The 24,883-nt window shown below is 33.7% G+C and overlaps 1 protein-coding gene across 1 annotated transcript in view; it reads left to right on the plus strand.

Annotated features, from left to right (window-relative positions):
• LOC114913797 (probable LRR receptor-like serine/threonine-protein kinase At1g05700) overlaps nucleotides 1–24,883 on the plus strand; it is a 45,270-nt gene that overhangs the window by 11,986 nt on the left and 8,401 nt on the right. The window contains 6 exon segments of the mRNA XM_073252815.1: nucleotides 17,800–18,284; nucleotides 18,899–19,034; nucleotides 19,120–19,191; nucleotides 21,220–21,291; nucleotides 21,416–21,496; nucleotides 21,631–21,815. Of these exon segments, the coding sequence (XP_073108916.1) occupies nucleotides 17,800–18,284; nucleotides 18,899–19,034; nucleotides 19,120–19,191; nucleotides 21,220–21,291; nucleotides 21,416–21,496; nucleotides 21,631–21,815 (1,031 nt within the window).

Here is a 24,883-nt window from a genome sequence, read left to right on the forward strand (position 1 = left end):
CTATAGTTGATGTCAAGCTCGTAAAGGTGCTAGTTTTTGTGGATGAAGCCACCTCTACATTGGAATTAATTAGCTTCCATCCTAGAATGAGCTTCAAACTTGAGTATCGAGATCTTGATTGCATCGACCTCATAGCAGACTGTAGGAGCATGATCTCCTAGTAGCTACCATCTTCATCTTAAGAGACTGAGCTAGATATTTTCCTACCAACATGGTCACTTAGACCTACAGACTTTATCCTCGATACTCTTGAGCTCATAGGATAAATGGTGAGGGGGATGATTCTTCCTCAAGTTGTGATGTTTCTTCAAAACTTGATAACGAATCAAGTCATTGATTCAAAATGCACTACCATGGTTGAGTTGAGTTCTACAGATCAAGAGAGTTGCCGTTGAAGCCTAATTATCTTTTGTTAACTCCATCATTTATTCTATAAACCTCTTATGCAATTCATGCTTTAGCGGCCATCATTTCGGACTATCAAGAGAGAGTGGAGATGGTGGAGCATAAGATTCACAAGGTAGAGTGAGGGATAGTCATGATTGAGTGAGATCATGCTATTGCCTAGGATGCCAAAACATAGGCGATTTCATACATGTATTTTAAAAATTTTTGAAACTAATCACAGTGGAAAGCAACTTGATTAATCATATTAATCTAATATGCATATGATCAGATCAATAAATCAACTTACTCTAAGATCTGAGACATGATATGTGGCATATAAAATCTAAAAATCAAAAAATAAAATCTACATGCATAGATGTGAATAGTAGATCAAATCTACTTCTAATCTGAGTTTAAAATTTGACACCTGAGCATGGATCGACGATCGTCGCTACTGATAAAAATGATAAAGAGATCCTCGCTGGTTTCTCACAGCCGCACAGCATGTCCAGCCTCTATGGATAGTCCACTCGAAGCTCCGATCTGATCGATTTTCTCGGGAGCTAGCTCGCGTGAAAACCATCTTGTTGGCTGATCTGGATCCTTTTTTTAAATATCTTGAACCTTTTTAAAGGTTGAAAAAGGACATCTGAAAAAAATGAGGAGATAAAAAAAATATGGAGAGAAGACACTCTTCTTTCATGTTTTTCTCTCTTCCCAAACCCTTAGCCATAAACCTTAGAACCCTAGGTTTTAATCACCCAAAGAAGAGACCGGCTCTCCTCTTTCTATCATGCCAAAAATGTCGCACCCAACCCCTCTCACCATGTGAGAAAACCTCGCAAGTATCTCATGATAAAAGTTTTTCCTTTTGTCGCACAAAAGGATCTCATATTTAGGTGGGTGTCCAAGATTAGTTTTAGTTTGAATTCACATCGCATTTGAATTCAAACTCTCACCAAAACCTTAAACCAAGGGGCGACAAAAAAGAATGGGACATGGCAATATTCTCACATGCCAATCTCAGAATTTTCCATGGTGAAAACCCTCTCAAAATGTCACACAAAATAAGAGGGAATGAGGATGGCATGTAGGTAGTTTGGATGAGAACAAACTTCTCTTGATAAGGAGTTATATTTGAAATCAAATCTCAAACCTTTCCTTATCAAAACCCATCCATATATGGTGTTAAGAGGAAGGGGTGACATCTGATGTTTTTGGCATGGAGAAATCTCTTGCAAAAACTCTTTTAGCATGAGAAAAGATGACATCCAAAAATAGGTGGCGCAAGGGAAGAGGAGTCCAATCTTTTATGAACTCTAGGATTCCTTATTTGACTCCAAACCAAATCATATTTGGTTAGGCCCAAATAGATAGATGAAATCTAATCTAATTAGGTTTATGAATTCTTTATCAAATTTTAATCAAATTAGAAATTGATTGAACCAAAATTCTGATCAAATCAGGAACAATTCTTCCTTAGTGATTAGATCATCTCATAACCTAATCGGGTCAAACCTAATTGAATCTAATTCAATTAGATTTGATCTAATCTTCTTTGCTCAATCAAATTGAGCTAATTAGCAATCTAATTGCTAATTAATCTTTTATTAATTTACTAACACTTAACGAATAATTTATCATAATTTTTGCATAAGGTTAACCATCAATCAAATTGATGATTACATTTTTGAATGATTCTCAATTATTGATCAACTACATAATCAGTCAGAAATTTTTTTTGAGTGTGACCTCATAAGTTTGAACTTAAGCTAGTAGTACAGGAATAAATTTTTGAATTAATCGATATAACCATCGAGTAATAGGATCTGATATCTAGATAGATCGAATGATTGCAAAGCAATATTCAAGAACCTACTGACATATGGTTACCGTATAATTCATCCCTTTGATCTTAATGCTCAAGGTAACCTAAGGTTTAACTGTCAATCCTAGAATAGTCATTCACATTATATTTTAATCTTTCAAATCCATCATATGGATTATCTGGATCTAAATTTTATCAAATTAAAATACAGTGATATATTAACTCCTACTTATTCGGAAGGGTCAATCCCTTCTTGACTCATGCACCGACTTAATAGATACTTGACTGTGCCCAAAAAGTTTTTAGCTATTGAATTAGAAATTCAGGTAGTCCAGCATCAAAACACAGTGAATTACTTGCAAGTCACTCTGATGATCTCAGATCGGAGGGACACTTCTACCCTTACCCTTCGCGAGCTACTCTTGACAGTAAAGTACTCCATAGTTGGTCACATTAAATGAGATGTACTCCTACATCTCACTTGTTAGAAAACTATTACGGTTTCGTACGTGTAGTTTAAAATTTTTTCTAGACATCTAGGTAGTGAAAATAAATAAATTAAAATAATTTTAATTTATTCATGTACCAGATTAGATCTAAAAATCATAATAAGGATCTTGAAATGAACATATAATCATGATCTAAAATCTAAAATAGAAAAACAAATCATTAGAAAAAAACAAACAAAGATGGGATCTCCATACCTCAGATCCTATGAATATTTCAAGTTCTGATCATAGCCGTACATGCATCTGACCTCTGCTGGTATCCACATGAAGTCATCTGATCGGAGCACCGAGATCACCGATGTGCTAGCACCTTGTAGATCTTGTAGGATCGCTTAGGGGTTTCATGCATGCATTTCAAAATTTTTTTAATAGAAGAACATTAAATTAAACTATTTAATCTATAAATACATATATAAGATCTGATCTTAAAACTCTTATAAATAAATTTATAACATAAATTTATATGCATAAAAATTTGAATCTAAAATTACAAGCATTTGAACAAGAACAGCAATTAGTGATAGATCTAATCTACCACTTCTAGAGTTTCAAGCCTAATATCTGAGCATGGGTAGCCAAACTCTATAATTGAGAATATAGATCTGAAAGTCCTCTCTGATCGCTCACAGTCGCACAAGTATCCGACCTCTATGGATGATCCACATGAAGTCCTCGGACCGATCAGTCGGCTTTTGATGGCAGATCTGATTTGATCTCTTCCTTCAATCGCCTCAGATATTTTTAATGTTGAAGATGGATCAGAGGGGATACTAGATGGTAGAGAAAAATTTGATGAAGACTCTTTTCTCTTTGATTTTTCTCTCACCCAAAATCTTAGAACAGTTCTAGGTTACTCATCCGAGAGGAAAAAGGTCTCATCTTTTGTTTACACCAAGGAAGAAGGAAACCCACCCAAACCTCACATCCCAAAGAAAGATTTTAGCCCCTCTTTCTCTTTGGTATCTCACAATGAAAAGCTCTCTATGTTTGGTGCATAAAATTATGGCCTTTTTATGGTTGTCGCACAAACCAGGTAAGATAGGATAAGGGCTGGAGTTTGTTGCAATTTAAATCATTTTGAATTTCAATTTGACTCTAACTTTTTCTCACCTTTATCTGACTTAAAGAAGGACTTATCAGACAAAATTGGATGTGAAAAACTATTGAAAAGACTTCTTTTTCTTGCACACAATGGGCACCTTCAAAACTGCCGACGTGTGGAAGGATATGGATAAGGTTTTAGGTTAAAATTCAAATCAATTTGAATTCAAATCAAAACCAACCAATTTCTATCCTTAATGGGTAACAAAAGAAGGATTATTTTCTAATTTTCTCATGCATAAATTGATTTTGTGTGGTGAGAAAAGATGTTAGATAATTTGGGGGGCGCAAGGGAGAGAGTCCCACTCATTTGGGACTCTAGAGTTTAACCAATTGGATTTCTTTCAAATCCAATCTAATTAGATCCAATTAAAATATGATGAACCTAATTTAATTAGGCTTATATAATCTTAATTAAATCTAATCAAATCAATAAATTAATTGAACCATAGATCTGATCAAATCAGGATCATATCTCCCTTATCGATTACGTCATCTCATAACCAAATCAGACTTGACCTGATTGAATCCAATTCAATCAAACTTGATCCAGATTTTAATGCTCAATCAAATTGAACTAATTAGTGATCTAATCACTAACTAATCTATCATTAATGATAAAGTCTAAGTCTAGTGAGATTCTTTTCTAGAGTCTTCGTTTAGTGAGACTCTTCTGTAGAGTCCCCACTGGACTCTTCAGCAGAGTCCCCGTCCAGTGGGACTCTTCAGCAGAGTCTCCATCCAGTAAGACTCTTCAAATTAGCCATGTAATCAGAGAAAAATTTTTGATGTGTGTGACCCCATAGGTTCGAACCTAAATCGGTAGCACAGGAACTGATTCCTGTACTAATCGAAGTAACCATCTAGCAATGGTACCCGATATCCAGATAGACCAAATATATGCAAAACAACACTCAAGAATCTATTTAGATATAATTATCATATAATTCATCCCTTTGACCCTTGATGCTAGGATGACTTAGCATTTAAACTGTCAACTCTTAATAGTATATCCATTATATGTCTCAATTTGATAAATCCTGTGACTCCTCACAAGGATTGCCCTGGTCAAGATCTTACTAAATTGAAAGACAAAGCATTCTCTTCAATCTTTTGGAGTGATCAATTTCATCTTGACTCACTCACTGACTTCACAAGTATTTGACTGTGCTCAAAAATCTTTCGATCTTGAATTAAAAATTCAGATAGTTCGGTACCAAAGCATAGTGAGTTGCTTGTAAGTCACCGTGGTGATCTCAAGTCAGAGGGACACTTATATCCATATCCCTTCGGAGTGACTTTTGACAGTAGAGTGCTCCAAAATTGATCACGTTCAGTGAAATATGCTCCTATATTTTACCTGTATGCCATACCAGCATCTCTACGCTCCTTGGTTAAGAGGATAACCAACCTATATGGCACATAATAACCTACACTTGATATGTCTATCATCCTAGTAATAGCATATCATTTGGTCACGAACTCATTTAAGGACTAAATGATAAATCCTCCTTTATCAATTTAAAATAGTCCTAAGGACTTTCATCATAACACAGACGTTCGATATAGAAGATGTACAAGCTTATGATGAATATTATTAAATAAATATTTTATTATTTAATTCATATACTATTACATCAAATAGTACAACCGTCAACAGGCTGACGATTGGCTTTGGGATATATTTTTCAATAACTTTCACTTGTACTAAAGCCAATCGGTACAGTATCGTATACCCATCTTCATTTTATGATTTTCGAACTTCTTTATCGTAAGGGCTTTAGTTAATAGGTCGGTTAGGTTCTCCTTTCCATCGTTCTTCTGAAGGTCGATGTCACCTCGATCCATGATTTTTTGGATCAGGTGGTAGTGACGCAGAATGTGCTTGGTTCGCTAATGTAACTTCGGTTCTTTCGCTTGAGCAATGGCACTAGTGCTGTCATAGTACAACAAGATGGGATCATCAAGGGAGGGTGCCACTCTGAGCACGTTGATAAATTTTCATAACCACACAGCTTCATTCACAGTATCGGATGCCGCGATATATTTTGCCTCACAAGTAGAGTCGGCCATAGTGTGTTGCTTAGAACTCTTTCAGCAGATTGCTCTACCTTTTAGGGTATAAATATATCTCGACACACTCTTGCTGTCGTCACGATCCGACTAAAAATTGGAGTCAGTAAACCTCATAAGTTTTAAGTCAGATTCTCTATAGATAAGCTACTGATCCTTAGTATTTCTTAAATACTTAAGGATGGTCTTTACGACCTTCCAATGGTTCTCACCTGGATCGGACTGGTATCTACTCACTATCTTTAGTGAGTATGCCACATCCGATCATGTATATATCATGACATACATAATAGATCTCACTACCGAAGTATATAAAATTCTACTCATACACTCTCTCTCTTGAGGAGTTGTCGGACAATCACCCTTCAAGAGAGAAATTTTTTGATCTATCGAAAGATAGTCTTTTTTGAAATTCTCCATGCTGAACCTTTTCAGCATAGTATCAATATATATTGACTGGGATAATCTAAACAACCTTTTAGATCTATCTCTATAGATTTTTATCCCAAAGATAAAGGATGTTTCTCCCAAGTCCTTTATGGAGAACTATGACGACAACTAAACTTTTATTCTCTATAAGTAGGGATGTCATTTTTGATTAACAGAATATCATCCACATACAAAATAAAAATACTATTATCGAGTTATTAACCCACTTGTATATGTAGGGTTCCTCTCCATTCTTAATGAAGCCATACGTTCTGATCACTTTATCAAAACACATGTTCCAACTTTGAGATGCCTGCTTAAGTCCATAAATGGACCTCTGAAGCTTGCATACCTTTGACTCATCTGTGGATATGAAACCTTCAGATTATATCATATATATCTCTTCTTTCAGCTCTCCATTTAGGAAGGCTGTTTTCACATTCATTTGTCAGATTTTATAGTCCAGATGTGCTGCTATCGCAAGCATGATCCAAATAGATTTGAGCATTGCCACAAGAGAAAATATCTCGTCATAGTCAATACCATAAAACTGATGGTAACCCTTGGCAACCAGATGGGCTTTATAGGTCTCTACCTTCCCATCTGCGTCCCTCTTCCTTTTGAAAACCCATTTACACCTTATGGATTTTACCCTTTCAGATGGGTCAACCAATGTCCATACATTGTTGACTTTCATGGACTCCATTTCTTATTTTATAGCTTCCAGCCACTTATCGGAGTCAGACCTCTACATCGCATCCATATAGGTGATCGGATCCTTATTGTTCTCATCGAGTTCAACTGGATCACTATCTCGGATCAAAAAACTGTAGTATCTATCCATTTGACAGGGTACTCTATCAGATCTCCTTAAAGATATTTCTACAACAGATTTTGAATTTGATCTAATCAAGTCTAATTCTATGGGTTGACAAGATTGTGTCGGTTCTTCTACTGATCGAACTTCATCAAGTTTAATCTTTGAGGCATTAGTTCCTTCTCCAAGGAACTCTTTTTCTAGAAAGATTGCCCTATTACTGATGAACACCTTCTGTTCGCTAGCAAGGTAGAAGTAATATCCCTTGGTCTCTTTTGAGTATCCTACAAATAGACACTTGTCAGACCTAGATCCAAGCTTGTCAGTTTTCAAACATCTGACATAAGTCGGACATCCCCAAATCTTAAGGTGAGAGAGTGCTGGCTTACACCTTGTCCACATCTCATGTGGTATTTTACTTACAGACTTATTCAAAATTTTATTTAAAATATAACAAGCTGACTCGAGTGCATATCCTCAAAAGGACATCGGCAGACTTGCAAAGCCCATCATGGACCGAACCATGTCTAATAGGGTTCGATTCTTCCTTTTCGATATACTATTATACTGTGGTGTTGCAGGAGGAATCCATTGTGAGAGAATCTCATTCTGTTCTAAGTATGTCTGAAACTCACAGGAGAGGTATTCTCCTCCTCGGTCAGATCGAAGAATTTTAATACTCTTCCCAGTTTATACTTTTTCTACTTCATTACGAAATCATTTGAATATTTCAAATGATTCTGACTTATACGTCATTAAGTAGACGTGCCCAAACCTCGATAGATTATCTTTAAAAATAATAAAATAATAATATTCACCTCTAGCACTAGTGTTTATCGATCCACATACATCACTATGTATCAGACTTAGAACTTCACTATCTCGCTTATCTTTTTCAGTAAAAGGTGACTTGGTCATTTTCTTAAGAAGACATGACTCACAGGTTGGAAGTGATTTATAATCACTGATTTCAAAGATTTTCTTTTGTGTCAACCTATTTATTCTGTTCTTGTTAACATGATCTAATCTACAGTGCCAAAGGTAGATATCGGAGACATCACTAATTCTAGGGTGTTTGCTGGATGTGTATATTATACTAACAGGTTGTGACAATATATAAATATCATTGTTTAGCTATCCATTCATCAGATTAACACCATTCATAATGATATTAAAATTAATTTTTTTTTTATTAAAATTTTATAACCGTACATCGCCAAGAGGCCTATAGAAATAATGTTCAATAAAAAAGAAGGACAAAAATGATATTCACTAAGAACAATTATATTTGACTTGAATACAAGTTTAATAATTTCTAACGTTAGAACTAGAATTAGTCTTCCATCTCCAACATTGAGAAATTTTTCACCTTCTTCAAATATCTTACTGACCTGCAGACCCTGCAACGAATTGTAAATATTAAAAAAATTTTTGATATCTAATATCCAAGTAGTAGAATCACAAATTGAGAAATTACAAGGTGTCATCATATAATTATCTTGTCCAGCAACAACTTGCTTCTTTCTCGACTTGTTTGGATCTAAGGAGGTAATGTACTGAGGATAATTTCTCTTCTAGTGTCCCTTCTTCTTGCAATAGAAGCATTCCGTCTGGCTCTGATCGGCCTTGAATTTTTTGGTCTGACTGGATTTGGGTGCCCCAGCATTTTGCACCTTTTTTTTGTTCTTCTTGTTCTTCTTCTCTTTCTTAAAAGATCAACGTCCAGAAAAAGACCCTCCTACTACATTCACCGACTCCTTGTGGAGCTGGTGATCCTTATCAAAGTTCTACAGCAATCCCAGCAAATTATGGTAGTTGATCGTAGGCTTTATCATTCAAAAATGAGTAAGAAAAGAGAGGTAAGACTTGGACAGAGAGTTCAGAATAGCATCTTTCTCCAATTGCTCATACAGAGAAAAGCCGAGCTTGCATAAGTGCTCAATCATCTCGATCATGTACAGTACATGATCGATGACTGACGCTCCTTTCCTCATTCGAGCATTGAAGATGGCACAACTAGTTTTGTGCCTCTTAACGTCGTCGGCTGTGCCAAAAGATTCATTCAATATTTGCAACATGTCCTGTGGCTTAGCATTCTCAAAATGATGGCTGAACTCATCATTCATTGCCGCCATCATAATGTAACGAACTGTAGTTCAATCATTGAGCTACTTCTGATAAGTGTCTCTGACCGTGCTATGCGCATTCGAAGCTGGCTCCTCAGATGTCAGATCTATCAATACATACAAGATCCGTTCGTGCTTTAGGACTATTTTGAGCTTTCGATACCAGCTATTAAAATTTGATCTCATTAATTTATCACTATCTAATAGTAATCAGAGCGACAAGGTGATGGCCATAACTATAAAAAAAAATCAAAATCTAATTAGTATATAAATTGATTAAGCCTAAAAATATGATTTTTAGCCTAAAAGTTCTTCCACTATTTTATTTGAATTGATAGCCTCTACCTTCAATTCGAGAAATTACACTAATTTCTTAGTGGGTACTAGAACCACATGGACTGCACATGAGCTCGAGTGTGGCTCGGCCAACCCTTATGTATCTATGGGTAGATTCTTAACCAATTATTTCTCCAAATAATTTTTAGCATTCAATTTTGCCCCAGACACCTCTTCAGCAGGTGTGTGGCACCTCCACTGAAAGTTCTAATTAGGTCCAACCATTAACATGCCAGAATTTAGTACATCTGACAAATGAGTGACTAGGCCCGAGTGTGGCTCGGCCAACCTAACCATCATGAAAAAGATACAACTAAATCAATATATCATGAATGATAATTTCGATAGTCAGATGAGCATCAGGCATGTGGCACCTCCAATGATCATCGAAACTGTTGGACTCATTATCATCTAACTTAGTGGAAGGCTATGATCGAATTATCACCATAACTATTTCATTTTAGAGACCTAACAATTTTAAAAGATTTAATTGGTTGAATTGAGAGATGAGAAGAAGCTTGACTAGTTAATCTTAATCCTCCCACTCACTTCACCAAGTCAGATTAAAGAATATTAGGTATGAACTGGTCCAACCAACCAGTCATGAATCCTCCCACTGACTTCATCAAGTCATAAAGAGGACTCAAGACAAGTTGAACTAGAGGCACCTAAATCAGTCATACTGATTTCCTAATTAGCATGGGTCAAGTCCAATCATTAAGTGATCTAATCAAAATATGATTCACCATGTTGGTCAGATAAGTGAGATCGATGGAAGGGATATGCCATTAACTCGACATAGACTCAATCTATGCAAATAGCTCTCAATTAATGACCACCGATCAAAGCTGTCATACTTACCTTAGACACCAATTGGTTAGTCACTTTCAATTTGATCAACTTATAGACTTAGGTTCGACATGGAGCCACAATCAAAGTCCATATTGGTCTAATCAAAGATATGGATTTGATCAACTATAACTATTAAAATTGATCAAAAGAAGAAATTGACCCAATTAGAATTAACTTTTAATTAGATTTGATCAATTACTAATATGATCCATTATCAATGATTTCTTATCCTAGGTCTAACCCAATTAAATAGATTTGACTCGAGCTAACCCATTAACCCATGAATTATGAAATTAATACCTTAGATCTTTGATTCTCAAATCTAGATCAATTAATTTTTAATTAAGTTTTAGGTTGATATGGGTTCAGATTCAGTGTTTAAAAATAGTTTTTAATTTTATAAAATATTTTTATAATCAATTATTTAATGATCAAAATACTAATTTTAGATCTAATATATATTATTTCAGATCTAAAATAAAATTTTAAATTTTTTTTCATTATTCATCATCATGGAAAAGACCGTACAGCACCCCTACACACCGTAGAAGATCCCATCGAATGGGCAAATAGAGTTGTGATACCCTGATTTCTCCTATGATCGGATGACTATGAGAATCTATCCAATCAGATTACTATATTACTCAGATGATAATTTAATTATTTATATCTAATCTAAATAATTAAAATCAGATTATATAAAGATCAGCACAAACTAGGACAATCTTTGCACTGTAAGGGGTAAACCTTATAGCAGGACAACCTTATATCAGTTTGTACAATCAGATCTATAATTAATTTTAGATCTAAATATCATATTAGATCTAATCTAAATTAAATTATAGATCTAAATGCATGTAATATCAGAATATATGCAAGAATAAATTTATGTTATAAGCAACCTGGCTCTGAGCCCACTGTAGGATCGCGTAGGGGTTGCATACATGCATTTCAAAAAAATTTTAATAAAAAAATATTAGATTAAAATATTTAATTTATAAATATATACATAAATTTGATCTTAAAATTTTTGTAAATAGATTTATAATATAAATTTATATACATAAAAATCTGAATCTAAAATTACAAGCGTTTGAACAAGAACATCAATTAGTGATAGATCAGATCTATAATTAATTTTAGATCTCAATATCATATATTAGATCTAATCTAAACTAAATTATAGATCTAAATGCATGTAATATTAGATTATATGCAAGAATAAATTCATATTATAAGCAACCTGGCTCTGAGCCCACTGTAGGATCGCGTAGGGGTTTCATACATGCATTTCAAAAATTTTTTAATAAAAAAATATTAGATTAAAATATTTAATTTATAAATATATGCATAAAATTTGATCTTAAAATTTTTATAAATAGATTTATAATATAAATTTATATGCATAAAAATTTGAATCTAAAATTACAAGCGTTTGAACAAGAACAATAATTAGTGATAGATTTAATCTACCACTTCTAGAATTTCAAACCCAATACCTGAGCATGGATAGTCAAACTCCATAATTGAGAATATAGATCTAGAAGTTCTCTCTGATCGCTCGCAGCTGCACAAACATCCGGCCTTTACGGATGGTCCACATGAAGTCCTCGGATCGATTAGCCCTCCGCGGGAGTGCTAGCTCGTGCAGTCGGCTTCTAATGGCAGATCTGATTTGATCTCTTCTTTTGATCACCTCAGATCTTTTTGATGTTGAAGATAGATCAGAGGAGATACTAGATGATGGAGAAAATTTTGATGAACACTCTCTTCTCTTTGATTTTTCTCTCATCCAAAACTCTAGAACAGTTCTAGATTGCTCACTTGAGAGGAGAACGATCTCCTCTTTTGTTCACACAAAGAAAAAAAGAAACCCACCAAACCTCACATCCCAAAGAAGGATTTTGGCCCTTCTTTCTCTCTAATATCTCATAGTAAAATGCTCTCTATGTTTGGCATATAAAATTATGACCTTTTTATGGTTGTCGCACAAACTAGGTAAGATAGGATAAGGGTTTGAGTTTGTTGCAATTCAAACTATTTTGAATTTCAATTTGACTCCAACTTTTTTTCACCCTTATCTGACTTAAAGAGAGACTTATCAGAGAAAATTAGACATAAAAAACTATCAAAAAGATTTTCTTTTCTCACATAAAATGGGCACCTTCAAAACTACCGATGTGTGGAAGGATATGGATAAGATTTTAGGTTGAAATTCAAATCAATTTAAATTCAAATCAAAATCAACCAATTCCTTTCCTTAATGGGCAACAAAAAAAAGGTTATTTTTTTATTTTCTCATGCACAAACTGATTTTGTCTGGTTAGAAAAGATGTGAGATAATTTGGGGGGCGCAAGGGAGAGAGTCCCACTTATTTGGGACTCTAGGGTTTAACCAATTGGATTTCTTTCAAACCTAATCCAATTAGATCAATTAAAATATGATGAATCTAATTTAATTAGGCTCCTATAATCTCAATTAAATCTAATCAAATTAACAACTTAATTGAGCCATAGATCCGATCAAATCAGGATCATTTCTCCCTTATCGATTAGGTCATCTCATAACCTAATCAGACTTGACCTGATTGAATCCAATTCAATTAAACTTGATCCAAACTTTAATGCTTAATCAAATTGAGCTAATTAGTGATCTAATCACTAATTAATCCTTCATTAATAATAGAGTCCAAGTCTAGTGGGACTCTTCTCTAGAGTCTCCGTCTAGTGGGACTCTTCAGCAGAGTCTCCATCCAGTGGGACTCTTCACCAGAGTTTCCATCCATTGAGACTCTTTAGATTAGCCATATGATCGAAAAAAAAAATTTAATATGTGTGACCTCATTGGTTCGAACATAAATCGATAGCACAAGAACTAATTTCTGTACCAATCGAAGTAACCATCTAGTAATGGTACCCGACGTCCAGATAGGTTGAATGTATGCAAAGCAACACTCAAGAACCTATTTGGATATAGTTACCGTATAATTCATCCCTTTGACTCTTAATGCTAGGATGACTTAGAGTTAAAACTGTCAACTCTTAACAGTATATCTATTATGTGTCTCAACTTGATAAATCCTGTGACTCCTCACAATGATTGCCCTGGCCAAGGTTTTACTAAATTAAAATATCAAGCATTCTCTCGAATCTCTTGGAGTGATTAATTTCATCTTGACTCATGTACTGACTTCATAAGTACTTGACTGTGCTAAAAAATCTTCTGATTTTGAATTAAAAATTTAGGTAGTCCGATATCAAAGTACAGTGAGTTGCTTGCAAATCACCTGGTGATCACAGGTCGGAGGAACATTTATACCTATATCCTTTTGGAGTGACTCTTGACAGCAGAGTGCTCTAGAGTTGATCACGTTCAGTGAAATATACTCCTACATTTCACCTGCATGCCATACCAGTATCTCCACACTCCTTGATTAAGAGGATAACCAACATATATGGTACATAATGACCTGCACTTGATATGTCTATCATCCTCGTAATAGCATATCATTTGGTCATGAACTCATTTAAGGACTAAATAATAAATCTTTCTTTATCGATTTAAAATAGTCCTAAGGACTTTCATCATAATACAGAAGTTTGATATAGAAGATGTACAAACTTATGATGAAAATTAGCAAATAGATATTTTATTAATTAAATCATATACAATTACATCAAATAGAACAACCATCAACAGACTGACGATTGACTTTGGGATATATTTTTCAACAGATCTCGTTCCTCATCCTTGGATCTAGATCTCTTCTTCTAGATCTTAAAGAAGAAGATCGCTGCGCGAACTCTTTCGCGCAGATCCATCGAAATTTGAACCAGATCACCATGAAGAGAAGAAGAACCTTTCTTTTTCTCTTCTTCTCTCTCTTTTCTCTTCTTAGATTTGATCTTTATCAGATCTGGGCATGGACATGAAGTGGAGAAGGGAGGAAGAGGTGTAGGGAAGAAGAGATGATGTTATAAAGAAGACCCACACATTTCTCACGTCAAAAGCCTCATGCCCACTTTTTTTTTATCGTACCATTTTTTTTCACTCATAAAACCACTTTTTAACTCCTTAAAAGATCAAATCCCATTTGATCCTAGGCGTTAAATCCAAATCAAAGGGGTAGAAGGGCATTGAGATAAGGATGTATTGTAAAAAAGAAATCTCCTCACAATAAGCGCACGTCCCACCTTCTCTAAATTTTTTTGTCACACAAAATTAATCTTCCATGCCCCAATTAGAGAGATTTCTATCTTATTTTAAATCAAATTCAAATAAAAAAAATTTGGATGAAAAAAATTCTAGATAAGGCAGAGCGCTAACTATTGGCGCTCCCTCCCCTTTCACGCGTGCTAAGAAAAAAAGGATGAGAAAAATAATGCTCCACTTCTTCTTTTAGCATTATTTCTAGAGAAAAAGTCTCAAAAACTTTAGGCTCTCTGAGTCATGATTCATCTGGTTCAAATAGAGCCTCAATCAGATTCAAATCAAGTCCGAAACGAATCGAATTCAAAAAGGCTTCAAGCCTGATTCAATCAGGCTTGAAATCTAAATCTGACTTGGATAATTGAATCTAATTAATATTAAATTAAATTAAGTTTAATTAAATTATATCTAATTTAAATTAATTAAAATTTAATTTATAATTTAATCAGCTCTAAAAAAATTATAATATTTATAATTAAGTCCCTTGTGCTAACAATTAGCAGCTGCCAAAATTGTAACGCTTACAAATTAGCAGTTTTTAAAATTTAAACTATCAATCTGATTGATAATTCAAATATAATTCAAGCCATTAATTAGGTTATGCTCCTTTTGTATGTGACCCCTCAGGTTCTATTCTGTCTGATAGTGAGACATACTGTGATCTCTATCATGGTATCATTGAAACTCTTTTCGATGGACTGAAATGATTCTAACTCACCTCAACAAAGATCGTTGATCCAAAAATGATCTTAGTGAGTTCTCACAATCCACCAGTGACATCTAGCAACATGTAGTGGCAATCCAGTAGAATAGAAAAATGAATCTCTAGGTATAATTATCGTGTGATACAATCCCTCTATCGTGAGTCCCAACTTAACGGAGGTCATGGAGAACTCGTCAAACTCCATCGTCAGTCATATGCTAGATTGGCTCGACTCGAGTTTATCTGTGAATCTCATAAAAATTTTTTTCAGTATTCACACTTACTCTGGCTAGAGATTTTCTAAACTAAGTCTTATAGATCACATAAGACTTATCATTTTCTACTAAGGTCGATAGATTCTATCTAGGTGCATCCTACTCCAAACAGTGAACTTGAACCTACAATAGCCAATATACATAGCAAAGACTCATATGGCTAGGGACCAAGGGAACATGCAGTCAAACTAAGTAGCCTCGCTATGAATAGCCAACACATCGCAGGTCAAAAGACTAATCACACTACTGCAGCATCGAGAAAGATCACTGATAAGTGAGTAGACATCCAAGTAATTTCTCATATTAGTTACGCTCAGTGTAAGTTGTTATCTAACAACCACCTGCACTCTCATCCCAGTATCTCTACATCGTAGACTCGAGACTCATCTATCCCAAAGGGAGGTGATATGTGCACCGATCTTGAATAGATTGATCACTGTCTTCCGTAATGATCCTTCGATCGGGAGCATTTAGAAATTAACCACTAATGATGTATGTCTCAAATTTTTAACACCTTGAGAATATACAAAATCATCTTTGTTAATTTTTAGGACAAATCATGGACACATAAGACATGATTAGTTATAAAGACTATCCAACAAATACAAAACATACCCTAGAGAAAAGTATGTGTCAGTCAAGATTGATTTTTAGGATACACATCCAACAAACTTTTACTTGCACTAAAGCCAATCTGCTATATACCTGAGCCCCATCTTCTAAGGATAGACTTCAGTGTTTAGCTGGCTAAGTGACTTGGACCTACCACATTCTATATAGAGTCGACTCTCTTTATCTTCATATATTTCTACTTGAGGTAATCGCGTATATCTCTGCTCTATATACATGGACTTCTGGTGAGACCTTGGCTCCTTAGCAAAGGCTATGAACTATTATCTTTATAGTACAATATCATAGCATCTAATGGTATGACATCTAATGATAAGATAAAACTTCTGATAATAGGATCAAGACCCTTCTTTTAGCACCAACCTCTGGCCATCAAGTTAGATGGTTTGCTGAGGACTCAATGGGGCATTGCATAGATCAAAGAATTGGTCAGAGATCTCGATGTGCCTCCCTCTCTGATTGATGATGGTTGATGGGGCTCAAATATGGTCACAATTAGATTGATTGCACCTAATCAATGGCTGAGGGAAGGAGATTGTGAATGAATGACTACTCCAACATCAGACATGGCCTTGAAATACTATAAATAGGGAAGCTCTCTTGTTGGAGAGTGTCTGATAGAAAATCCTATGATGCTTAAGTCAAATAACTCCTAACAAAATAGTGGAGGTGCCGTGCGAGTAGCAAAGAGATGGAAACTTTAGAGCACTTAGGATGAAGAGGTTAAAACTTCAAAATTGGGACCTCGACTAGGAATCCTCCTAGGGCTAGTTTATATAGGCAAAAGCCAGCATTTGTTGCTATGAAATCTTGGGACATTGACCATTTTGGATAATCATTCACATGTTCGTAAGATATTGTATAGGTGATTCTTCCATTTTCTAATTCCCTTATATTTTATGGTTATAAAAACTATTTATCATCATGGGCCAACTCTAGCTAGATGGCAAAAGCTTTGGGCATCTCTGTACATCCTTGGACTAACCATATGGCAAAAGATGGTTGGCCAAGATGAAGGTTTCTTAGCAAACTCATGGCAAACTCTAGTTCATTTTTGCCATATATATCAGCTGTGGTCAGCTCCGAAGCATATCAAAAAGTAAAAATGAATGTATGGAAAATAAAAATCATATTTAGAAAGAGAACATGATGCATGTTTTGTGTTTTTTAAACTATGCATTTCAAATCATTAGATGCATAGGCAAAGAACTCCAAACAACATAATTTTTTATGATAAGTAATTTAGAGATATTAGATCATATCCAACAATTAGAATTATCAATGTGGGGCCTCAATCACTGAATCAAGAACAATATTTTTAGAACTATTGTATGAGTGCCAATATATAGCTTTACTCTTTATAGATATATTTCTAATGTTAGCTCTACTTTCTCTGTGTGCGCGTGTATTGCAACCAAAGATCCATGAGACTGTATGCAAACGTGAAAATTCTTCAAGTTCGGTGGTGAAAATTATGCACTTGCATTATATGACTTCTTTAACATTGAACTGCTAATCAATAGGTATCCAAATGACACCTATGATCGCATTTGGTGGCCGTGGAACGTACGTACCTGGCTTGATATAAATACTTCAGAGACCATCCAAATTGATCATGGGGATGCCTTCCAGGTGCCATCCGTCATTATGAGTAGCGCGGTCACTCCAATAAACAATATCAGCTTGCTATTTTTTGCATATGCCTCTCAAAGCGGATATGTTCGTCCCATATGCTATTGGTATATGCACTTCGCAGAGTTTGAAGCCCTCCCTCCGAACAAGACAAGATTAATCGACGTGATTATGAACGAGCAAGTTCTTCAGAGGAATTTTCGGCCTTCTTACTTACTATCAACTCACATAACCCTCACATTTGAGCTTGAAAGTTCTAATCAGCTTAATATTAGCCTAACGAAGGCAGCCGATTCCATTCTTCCTCCAATCCTCAATGCCCTGGAGGTCTATACTACTCTTTCCTTGCCAGATTTGGCATCCGATATAACAGATGGTATATTGTTCCTCAACTTTCAAGTAGGGCTAATATCTCTTTCAAACCAAAAAAAGAAAAGAAAAAAAAAAGAAAGCATCAAATATCACTACTTCTCTAAAAACATAATATTATTAAATAATAGAAAGTAGGAAAACTGAGTAATATATCCTTTGTTTTATGAGCAGTCTTTCATACATGGATGATCATCTGATTATATTTTGACATGCATGATTCATTGCCATCAAGGCATGACCACCCTTAATCATGCATCTCAAAATCTCTCTAGGACACGACCGGGTGGTTATCCTTCACATGAAAGACCTTACACAGTTTCTTAAATCTTTGAGATATCCAGCTATATTTGATTGTTTTGGATAATTTTTTCTTCTTTTTCCTAATAAGGATCATTTCAACCTTCTAGATAGTGAAAAATAGCATACTAATATAAGAAATGTGATTGAGTTTTTCCTTTCAGATGCTTTTCTCTTTACTTTTCCACAAATATATATATATATATATATATATATGCTCTCAGCATGACTTGACTCAACAATGTTGCTTTATTTTTTTCGGGACTGCATTATATATATAGCATTAGAGGTGGCTTTTTGTTTCCCTTGTGAACATGCTAGTTCGTGCTATGATGGACCTCAAGAAATTGTATGATATCAAGATTTGGCAAGGCGATCCATGTGCTCCGCAGAAATTCACTTGGAAAGGCATAGTCTGTACCTTTTCTGCCTCTAATCCTTCAAGAGTAACATCCTTGTAAGCCTCTTCGATGTTTTTTCAAATTCCAAAATGTTAATAATATGAAGACTAAACTATTTGTGTTGTTTCATTTACTTTGCAGAAATCTGTCATCGCAAAACTTGAACGATAACATACCTGATGCCATTAACAACCTTAAGGCCATCGAGTACTTGTAAGTATTGAAAACTACCACTCACAGGTTTAAGTTATATGCGAAAAATCTTTGCTGTACCCCTTGAAAAAGAGTGGTGCCAGATACCTATGCTCTAGCCAACTTGGTTACATAAGGATTAAGAAAAATCCCAAGTTGGTAATCAAGGGATAAGAAAATTTGGAAGTATGGTCATTTAATGATTTCATGTAACAACAGATCTTCTACATGCCTAAACCTTTTCTTCTCCTTCTTCTTCTTCTTTTAATGAATGGCCAGAGATGGGAATTGGGTGTTGATTGTCGATCTTGGATAGGTGGTCCTTAAAAAAAGAATCATCTCATTACACAACATACACTTAAAATCTCAATCTCCAATGGGAGAAATGGAAAGTCAAGTGCAGTACATGAGCAGTTAAGTTTTTTTTCTTAAGTAATTGAAAATAATGATTAAATGCTATTATTTAATATCAGAGAGGTCAAACACTGAGAGGTACTACTGTCAAAGTTCTAATCTACAATCTCTATGACAAAGGGGTCCCATTACTCGATTATATCTCAATTTGCAGTAGGTATGCTTACAAGGGTTAGATAGACTATGATGTGTAAATATATAATATAATTTTTTGAGCAAAATTGATAATACAACTTTCCAAGCATGGTATATGCACATTAGACTGACTATTGCAATTTGAGATTTAATGGATAAAAATGTTTATAATGGTAGACTGTAGAACATCTCTAATCTTTTATTGGAAAGTTGGTCATAATGCATATACATTTTTTGAGATTAGGATTGGCTACTTCTTACCTTTTCTATCCTATATCCATGCCAGATGCAAACTTGATCTGGAACCGAACTCCCTATATATTGTGTGTGTGTGTGTGTGTATGTATGTGTGTGTGTGTGTGTATATATATATATATATATATATATATATATATATATATATATATATATATATATATATATATATATATGTATGTATGTATGTATGTATGTATGTATAAGTATATGTATGTATGTATGCATGTGCGCGCGCACGCACAGAGATATGTGTGTGTATGTGTGTGTGTCCAAGTATAAAGGATCCCAACTCGAGGTAGAAATTGCGAAGCTAATTAGAAAGTAGGATTTGATGAATAATACAGATAATTGGCCCATGTGACCTAGCTGCCAGGGACTTAAAGTCAACATTTTGCAAGTGTAGTAATAATTTTCACTTTTTTTAATTCCATATACATAAGTTTTATTTATCCAAGCACAAAATAAATATTTTATTGCAAATAAATAAAATATTGATGAATTGTCCATGTGTAGGATCATAATTATTGATACAAGTTTTTTTTTCATATAAAAAGCTAATCTTTTGTTACAATAGAACCAAAAGTAACGTAAATCATGTAGAAATCAAAGTCAATTTGCTTTCTTAAAGAAGATATCAATGAATTTTTATGAAATAGTTTCACAGGACTTAGATCTCTCTCTTTCTCTGTAAATATGCAAAGAGAGAACTAGACTTTGTTACACTCGAGCATATCTCCATTGAAATCTATTTAGATTTATATTGGACAATGAGAGTCCTACATTGAATATTCGAGTTAACGGATGTGATCTTTTATCTCTAAAATACTTAAAGATCAAAAATTATGTGATTTAGAAACTCTTGGTCTATGTATCAAGTGATCAAAAAACATATATAATTTATGGACTAGAATCTCTAAATCATATAATTTTTAGTTTGTAAATATTTTAGATATAGTAGATTACATTTAAGAGCTTGGATCATCAATGGAACTTTTATTGTCTAATATAAATTTGAATGGATCTGAGCAGAGATCCACCCGAATGTTGCCAAGTCTCTCTTTCTATCTCTCTCTCCATGAGCAAGAAGGCTTCTATACTTGCATGTCTTCATCCTTTTCTAACATAGAAGATATTTCAGTCTGAAGTTTGGTATAAACCAAGTCTAAATTTACAACCAACCTACGATGGCAATTTTTTATGTCAATAGAATCCTTCATATATCATCACGTCTTTGTGTCTCAGGGACTTATCAAACAATAACTTCGTGGGTCCGATACCAGATTTTCTGTCAGGATTGTCATCCCTTCGCATGCTGTAAGCTTAAGCTAGTCTCTGTTACTTCTCAGGAAAAAAGAAAAAGCTAGTCTTGTTGGAAACTCATATGCCAGATATACATGTAGAATATTGATGATCTACTATTGTTGATCTCTACTTTCAGAAATTTATCAAACAACCAACTCGATGGGTCGATCCCAATGGCTCTCCGTCAAAAGCAAGAAAATGGCTTGCTAGAGTTAAGGTTTGCTTCATTATCCAGTATCCAATTCACTCTTGGTATAATTAACACCCATGCTACTTTATAGGGGAAAAAAAATGTTCCTTTATAACCACACTGGATTCTGATATTAATTTGAGGATCTTTGTCTATGCTAGGACGGAAAATAACCCGGGTCTGTGCACCAACGGGAACGAATGCGTAGATGATCATGGAAAAAAGAAGACGCTTGCTACTGCAGTCATTGTCGTCATTGCAGCGATTCTTGCTTCAATAATTCTATTGGCGATCATAGTGGTGGTGGTACGGCGCCAAAGGATGAGAAAAACACCAACCCGACCATGTGAGTTAGTAGTCAAAGGAAAAAGTCTGAACTATGGTTACTTGTAGCTTATATAATTGGATGCAAATTAATCATATAAGGGGCATTTGGTATGAGGTGATCTATTCAAGATCAAAGGTGATATGGGTGAAGGTGATGAGATCACCATGTTTGGTTGCATCATGGTGAATCTATGTAGCAATGATTTCAAATTACCCTCACTCTTCAAATCACCTCCCAACCTAGTGATGAGATATTCATTGTCGAGGTCAGGAATCCAAGATCACCCCGAGACAGTGAGCTTGAATTGAAATACAAAAAAAAAATACCTCTTAATTTAGTAAAAAAAATTGATATATCAATATACCATTAATATATATATCAATATTGTATATGAAATATTATATTATATTTGATATTATATATTATATGATAATATATTATTAATCATATTATTGTCATATTATGATTAATATATTAACCATGATGATCTCATTTAGGTCACTATACGCTATCATAGGATCGTGATTATAGCTTTCCTAGATGTACCAAACACCACACATCAGCGGTCAAGAATCATATCTACATTCATGCATTCTTATGAAGAGCATCATTTTATGCAATTTGCATATGCTTTTGTTTTGCCATGCATTATGCATCTAAAACAATGATAATAGCAACCATCTATTTACGACTTATCATGCATGCCATAACCATGTTTAAACATGTTTATGTAAAGTGTTAAACCAAGGTCTAGCACTCTCTGGGTATATCAATCAGTTTGCCATGGCTAATGTTATGCTTTATCATGGACCCCCTACTAATATAATATTTCTTTTTTCTTTTTCTAATTTTAGCTTACCTAGGATTTGACCTTCCAAAGAGCAAGCCCTTAGGGTTATAGCACCAATTAGCCTTATTACCAATTGTTGACTCATTTAAGTTGTGCTTAATCTATTTATGATAACTTTGGTTCCCCTTTTTTTTAAAAAAGAAAAAGATAATCAGGAGAATTGCATGCAATTCTTCTCAAAGACATGGTAAAATGAAACAAAAGGTTTAGCATCAATAATAGCCAAGGAACTAGGAGTTAGAGTCAGAGCAATAGCATGCGCAGCTTCAATGAATTGATTTCACTAGAAAAAAAGGATTGCACTAGGAATTTTACACACACAAATATATATATATATATATATATATATCAAGTGATGCTGTGGGAACCCTTCATGCATTGTCTCACGATACTCCTCTTCATTGGGCAAGACATGCAGTGTGGTTTCTCTGTGTCCGACACAGAGGTAGAGAAAATTCTGCAATTAATTCTTGGGTTGGAAAAAGAGAGAGATGAGGCAGAGGCCCAGTAATCCAGCTGCCTTTGGTTCTCTCATCTTGTGCCTGAGTTTCTCCCATATTTCCATTTCATGCTAGAATATTATGGGGCTTGGTGAACCCCTTCAAAAGAAGGGTAGTTCGGATTTAATAATCTCTTCTGGTTGTGTTGCTGCGAGTCAAGGATTCCAATCTTGATTCGGTTACTCCCTCCATACTTTCGATCTCTTTTTGGAGATCAAGTGGATTGCTAGTTAGCTTTGAATGCCATCGGCTCAACCAATGGAATCCTTCTAGGTTGGAATTCAGCCCATTTCAATCTTTTGAAGAAGGAAACTCTTTCCTTTTCTATCTCTATCAACTAGTTTGACCATCTTTTGAACTCTTTTTGGAGCTTCACTATCGTATAGTCCTTCTGATAATGATTAGAAGCCTCTTAATTTTATGGGAGGAACTCTTTCAAATCAAAGCACTTTTTTTTGGGTCCTTTGGTTATTGGTGGAGATTTCAATGCTACCTATAAGCTTGATCAGTGCAACAGTGATCCACAGCCACATCGAGTCATAGTGGATTTCTCCAGTTATCTCATCAACTTCTTTTAATTAATCGACCTTCCTCTTGAGAGCCTATTCTTTTGTGAGTCAATATTATAAGAAAATTGATCAACTTTCTCATTGACCAACTTACTTATATTTTCACATTTTTCAAGATGAATAAATTACTTTCTCATGAATAGTATTTATTTATGAAATGGGAGAAAATCTTATCTACCTAGGAGGTGTTTAAATCATTTTCCCATCAACCGGAAAGATAACATTTCTGATTCATTCCTAATATACCCTTAACCTTATAATAATATAATATATAATAATATAATATAATATAATATAATATATTATATTAACATAAGATATTAACATAATACAATATAATATAACATAAAATATTATAATATATTATAATAATAATATAATAATATATAATAATATATTATAATATATCATAGTTTATTATTATATATGATAATATTTATATAATACTATAATAATATAATATGCAATTATATACAATAATATATTATATTATATTAATATAAGTATTAACATAACATAATATAATTATATATTATATTATAATATATAATATTATTATATGTAATAATATTTATATAATACTATAATAATAATATAATATGTTATTATATATAATAACATATTATATTATATTAATATAAGGTATTAACATAGTATAATATAATATATTATATTATACTATGATATAGTATAATAGTATTATAATAATATAGCAATATATTCTAATATATTATATTATATAATAATATTTATATAATAGTATAATAATATAATATCTTTATATACTAATATTACATAATATATTATTGTATATTATTATATATAATAACATTGTATGATATATTGCATAATATTATTATAAAATATTAATATAATATATTATTATATTTATTATAATATATTATATTATTATATTATTATATATTATTATCATATATTATAATATTAGAATAATATAATATATTATATTTTATTATTATATATTATTATTATTATAATATAATATATTACAAGCTATTATATTATTCTAATAATATAATATATTATATTATATTATTATTTATAATAATATTTGTGTAATAAGATGTATTATGAAAAATATAGATAGATCTTAGCAACTTATGCAGGAAACAAGTAATGCAAAAGAACATGGGTAATAAATTTCTA

The sequence above is a fragment of the Elaeis guineensis genome, chromosome 1, assembly GCF_000442705.2.
Source record: "Elaeis guineensis isolate ETL-2024a chromosome 1, EG11, whole genome shotgun sequence".
Classification (NCBI taxonomy): domain Eukaryota; kingdom Viridiplantae; phylum Streptophyta; class Magnoliopsida; order Arecales; family Arecaceae; genus Elaeis; species Elaeis guineensis.